Source organism: Gracilinanus agilis, unplaced genomic scaffold (genome assembly GCF_016433145.1).
Source record: "Gracilinanus agilis isolate LMUSP501 unplaced genomic scaffold, AgileGrace unplaced_scaffold32928, whole genome shotgun sequence".
In the NCBI taxonomy this organism is placed as follows: Eukaryota; Metazoa; Chordata; class Mammalia; order Didelphimorphia; family Didelphidae; genus Gracilinanus; species Gracilinanus agilis.
The window spans coordinates 2,113-8,296 of NW_025365721.1; the positions used below are offsets into that span (position 1 = coordinate 2,113).

The window sequence follows — 6,184 nt, forward strand, 5'->3', positions numbered from 1 at the left end:
TCTACTTTCATTTTTATCTTGGTTGATGAGTTCCCAATGCTTTCATATTTGGCTTTAAGATAGCACTTCCTTTTATCTCATAGTATAATTTGTATCTGTTCTTATTTTATTCTTAAATTCTTCTCTGCTTTGGGTCAGCTTGCCCTGTAAAATTTTATTGGCTGCTTTTTGTTGTTGTTCAGTTGTTTCAGTCATGTCTGATTCTCTGTGATTTGATTTGGGATTTCCTTGGCAAAGATACTGGAATATTTGCTATTTCCTTCTCCAGCTTATTTGACAGATGAGGAAACCAAGGCAAATAGGGTAAAGTAATTTGGCCAAGTCACACAGCCAATAAGTGCCTGAGACTAGATATGAATCTTTCTGACTCCAGGCCTGGTACTCTATCCACTAGGTCACTTAACTCCCCTATTATTGACTGTAAGTATACTCAACAAAGAGTTTATATGCTTTTTCATAACCTAGGATACGTGTCAGTAACATAGTAATAGCACTTAGCAACATAGAAAGAAGGTAGGAATTTTAATACTATTTGCTGATCTCTCACTTTCTTTTTAAACTTTTTTTCCTTTCAGGTGGATAAATATTTGAAAGAAATTCTTCAAGATCTAATTAATAGCCTGACTAGCAATATGTGGAGAATTCGAGAATCCAGGTTTGTTTTAAAATAAAGATTTGTTGTAGACAGTTCAGAAAATTCTGAGCCTTTTGTACTAAAGGAATAAAATTTGAATAAGATAATATATATCCTATGTAACTACTTGAGATGAATAAGAAATAACATTTTTTAAAAGTCATGCATATTACTTACGTAAAAGTAATGAATCAAAAAAATCACCAGTTCTTTATTCTCCTAGAAATAGGATTATGCCTGAGATCTATAGTACTCAAGTTAATGTGTTTTGTTTTCTATGAAGGCATGAATATAATTTAATTGTCATCATTTATGCCATTTTAGATTTTTCTAGATAAAGGATGTAAAGAGGGAGCATAGAGAACATTCTTCAGAATGGGAAGATTTTGTCTTTGATTACTTTCCTGGGTAGGCTAATAAAGTATTGTTCATCAGTTTGGATTACATACTTGAATCTTTATTTATAGCTGTTTAGCTTTGAATGACTTACTCAGAGGAAGACCATTAGATGACATCATTGATAAACTTCCAGAAATATGGGAGACACTCTTCAGAGTACAAGATGATATTAAGGTACTTAAGTTCATATGAAATATACTTAAATTGATTTCATAGAGAATTTTAAACGTAAAAATGTCAAATTATTATATTTAAGAAGTAAGTTACTGTGAGACGTTTAATCTTGTGGTGTGCCTTTTTTTGCATTAATCAGTTTTTAATCTTCCAAGATCCCTTCTAGCTCTAAATGCTTTGAAACCCTATCAATAAAACAAATGTGTTTATCAAGCCTTAAAAATTTGACTTGTATGCACATTAAGTCAATATATATAAGAGAGATCCTATATAATCAAATTGACTCATGAGATATATGCATAACACATTGAAATGAATTCCAGAGTAACCCCTTTGATGGTGAGTTCCAAAATTAGATCAGTTGCATCCATATATTTTTGATAAGGCACATATGAATCATAGATAACATGAGATGACTTCGAAAGTACATATTTCTAGATAATTTAGAACTTTGTCATTATAACATATTTAGTATCTATATGCATGTTTCAGAATTAAAAGCTGGTTAAGCATCTCTTTATAAAGTTATAAAAGGAGTATTGCATATAATTGTGGTTAGGGAGTTAAAATAATATAAATTAACTCTAATACAAAGCAGACTATTACAATATTGAAAAAGGAAGAGACAAAATGCTTTAGGGGTTCTAGGGATAGAAGGTATATCTAATCCAAAATCAAATGCTTAGAGCAGGGGTCGGCAACCTTTTGGGCCGTGAGAGGCATAAACGCCACATTTTTTAAAATGTAATTTCGTGAGAGCCATGCAATGCTCACAGCACATGCTCCTGTAACAGCACCTGAAAAAAAATTGACTTTATGGCTCAAGAGCCATACATTGCCGACCCCTGGCTTAGAGGGACGGCTGGGTAGCTCTGGATTGAGAGCCAGGCCTAGAGACAGGAGGTCCTAGGTTCAAATCCGGCCTCAGACGCTTTCCAGCTGTGTGACCCTGGGGAAGTCACTTGACCCCCATTGCCCACCCTTACCACTCTTCCACCTATGAGCCAATACACAGAAGTTAAGGTTTAAAAAAAAAAAAAAAACAAATGCTTGGAGATAGTGGCCTTTGAACTTGCCCTTGAAGGATAGGTAGAGTTTTTTTGTTTTGTTTTGTTTTGTTTTGTTTTGTTTTGTTTTGTTTTGTTTTAAACCCTTAACTTCTGTATATTGACTTATAGGTGGAAGAGTGGTAAGGGTAGGCAATGGGGGTCAAGTGACTTGCCCAGGGTCACACAGCTGGGAAGTGTCTGAGGCTGGATTTGAACCTAGGACCTCCTGTCTCTAGGCCTGGCTCTCAATCCACTGAGCTACCCAGCTGCCCCGATAGGTAGAGTTTTGATAAGGTAAGGGAATATGAAGTTGTAGAAACAATATAATCAAAGCTATGGAGATGATAGGGAATGGATTGTGTATGTTTTGATGGAGTAATGAATAAAATATAGACCTGCTTGACAGAGAAGTTGTAGAATTTAAGGCCAGGAAAATGGGTTGGGGCCCCATTGGAGAGCCATTGAATGTCAGACTGAGGAATTAGCATTTTATTGTTTAGATAATGGAGATCTATTGAAATTTTTTTTTAACAGAGCAGTGAAATCATTTGGACAGGAATTTGTAGACTTGTGGCATGAAGATAAGCTAGGAAACTATTGAAATAGAGGGAAGAGGTAATGAAGGCTTAAATTGAGGTTGATAGAAGACTGTAACATTACAGACTTGTAATCTTTAGGATTTAATAATCAACTAGGTGAGATGGGCAAAAGAAATGGAGAACTCATACATGACTTGGGTTTCAAGTCTAGGACAATGAAATAAGCAAAGGAAACAACAATATGATGACTTAAGTTTTAAATGTGTTGAGTTTGATGTGTCAGTGTAACACTGAAGAGGACTTGTCAGGTGGTTGGCTGGTCCCAAGAAATAAGTAGCTTGAAACAAATTTGGACATATCCATCCTATAAGTTGAAGTCATGGTGGAGAATGATGGATAAACGAAGCAGCACCATGAAGGCACTTCCACCTTTATAAGTCAGAAAAATAAAAGCTGATAAGGCCCTTTGCCAGAATGGTGAATAGGGAGATAAACATTAAGGAGAAAGCCAACCACAGACACTGATTCTACTCCTCCTGGGTGTGCCAGCTGTCCAGATAAGAGGAAGAAAATTTGTTTTGGATGAGGCATGAGAATGAGAGGTGTGAGGTATGACAAATCAGAGTTCATCAGCTATCTTAGTAGTTTAAAGAATGGAGTATTGAGTGAAGTTGAATAAGGAGAGATTGTAATTATAGCCTATGCTTTGAATCATTTTGACAATGAAAAGAAGTTAGGAGAAAATCTTATCTGGAAGGATGTATTGGGTCAGAGAGAAAAGTTAAGAAATAAAACCAGCAGCTTAGACTTTGTAGATGGGAGAAAGAGGCAGGTGATGGATTAGTGGAGGAAGATCTCAAAAGAGACAGGAGAGGTTATGATAGTATTTTTGACTCAAAGTGGAGGATTATGTCTTGGCAAGGAAGAAAGGAAATATTTCCTTAGAGACAAAAGAAAATGAAGTAGGATAATACTGAGATAATTTTTGAGGTGATTGTAGAAATGATAATAAAGCCAATCACATAACCTTAATTTTCTTATTAAAATAGGAGAAAAATGATCTATAGATTGGAGGATAAGATATGGTGTATATTAGGGTTCATGAGAGTAAGAGGAAAGTAGAAAAGATTTGGAATAACTACTGAGAGAAATTCAGTAAGTCATTTGATGAACTAATTACATATATGGTCATATTTATTTTATAATACATTTAATTCCACTTTTTGGATTAAGAATAGGCGAATTGCATTTAATGATGTAAAACTTGAGTTTTTAACATTTTCTGAAATATATCATAAACAAAGGTTTGTGACTTTCCTCCAATAATCCCTGCATATAAGCACTATTTCTGCCTTTTAGTGAAAACTTCAATTTGCATAAACCACAATCTGGGAAGAGAGATAAAGGTGTTGCAGTGTTAAGCTCAAATAAATATTCCTCATTTAACTTATGTGTGATTTTAACCTTTTCTTTTTTAGGAATCTGTACGAAAAGCAGCAGAACTAGCTTTGAAAACTTTAAGCAAGGTGAAAGCTCTTATCTTACTTATACATTGAGTGCATGTATAGTGGAGTAATGATTTTTGTTTTGTCCCAAAAGACTTGTTGTTTTGTTGTAAAGTGATCTAGTTGATGTTTTTATTTGATTTGTCATTGATTTAATTGTGAGAAAGGTGTTAACAACATTCAAATACAGATGTTCATCTAATTTAAGCTTACTTTTCTTAAGAGAAATCAGTCATTCAGAAGATGCTTTGAAAAGCATTTATTGGGGGCAGCTTAGTAGATTTAGAACCAGCCTAGAGATGGGAGCTCCTAGTTTCAAATCTGGCCTCAGACACTTCTTCCTAGCTGTGTGACCATGGGCAAGTCACTTAACCCCTATTGCCTAGTCCTTACTACTCTTCTGCCTTGGAACCAATACACAGGATTGATTCTAAGATGGAAGGTAAGGGTTTAAAAAAAAAAAAAGGCTTTTATTAATGTGGCCATTTTTATTGAAGGGATTTAATTCTTAGTAATATGTCTCTTGTAATCTATGGAAAATCAAGTTACTTTGACTGTTGTTTTAATTTGATTCTATGTTTTGAAATATTTGTTTTAAAGGCTTTTATAACCTATGTTGTACCTAAAGATTTTCAGTGCCTTCTTGAAATATAGGACAATAACATTCAAAGTCTACTAGCCTGTTAATCATTCCTCACATCATACATATCAATCACTTCAGCAACCTTTGATTTTGTTGCTGCTTCCTTGACAATAACTCTTTGGAATTGAAAAGCTGATGATTTTGTCAGAAGTGCTTGCATGTTTAATATTTTTCATACTCCTCCCCCCCCAAATAATTTTAATTAGTCACTATAAAACCAGCCTTTAGAATACACAGAAATGAACATAGAAATGTTCAGGTTCCTTTCCTGCATTCAAACATGTAATCTAGTTTTTAACTTTTACCTAGCAGACCCTTAATAAAATCTTGATTATAATTTTGTCAGGGAACGGTCATATCAGGGTTAAAATTTATAGGATGCATTTTAACTCATTCTCAAAATATTAGAATTGAATAGCTATTTCTAGCAATGTTAGCTCACATCTTGACTTCACATAACCTTTGAGATCATTTTACACTTGATAGATCAGCATATTTACCCAAAGTTTCCTTTCTGTGTAGTTTAGATAAAAAAGAAATAAAATCAGCATTTCCTGTTTTGGGTTTACTATTCACTGTTAGGGCTATAAGCATGCAAGATCGAGCTGACTACAATGTGGCTTGCAAGCTAATTCAAATGATGTGTTTTATTTTTCTTTTAAATGGAAGATTACTTTTTAAGAGTGGGTTGGTTCATTTGGCCCTCAGTTATTAATTTTAATAGTTTGTTGAATGAATGATATTAAGTGAGAATCTGAAGTCCTTTCACTGATTTTTGTTGTTTATATGTGAGGTTTGTGTGAAAATGTGCGATCCCTCCAAAGGAACAGCTGGCCAGAGGACCATTGCTGTCCTTTTGCCCTGCCTTCTTGACAAAGGAATGATGAGCACTGTGACTGAAGTTCGAGCCCTCAGGTTTGTACTCTTTTTATGACATAAATATATTGAATCTATATGCCTAGGGTATATATATAACACATTGAGATACAAAAGATACTGCTGAAATTGTTTCTTATTAAATTTGTGAAATGATTTATATACATTGACAGATAAATTGATTAAACAAATATTTTTTAAACCACCTATAGTATATCATACTCTGTGCTAGGTTCTGGGCTTACAAATATGGAAAATAAAACAATCTCTGCTCTCAAGGAGTTTGCATTTTGTTAGATACCATAAAAGCATAGTGAGGTTGTAACAGTTTTAAAAAGTGGAATTATACTATATATATATATATA

General features: G+C 34.0%; 1 protein-coding gene across 1 annotated transcript; it reads left to right on the forward strand.

Annotated features, from left to right (window-relative positions):
- Nucleotides 1–575: 575 nt before the first annotated feature.
- On the forward strand, nt 576–5,858 carry LOC123254799 (proteasome adapter and scaffold protein ECM29-like; the record flags this gene model as incomplete). Its single annotated transcript, XM_044683723.1, has 4 exons — nt 576–655; nt 1,102–1,207; nt 4,274–4,321; nt 5,737–5,858. Coding segments are annotated over 4 exons (356 nt in total), but the record flags the coding sequence as incomplete, so codon positions are not given.
- Nucleotides 5,859–6,184: the final 326 nt, after the last annotated feature.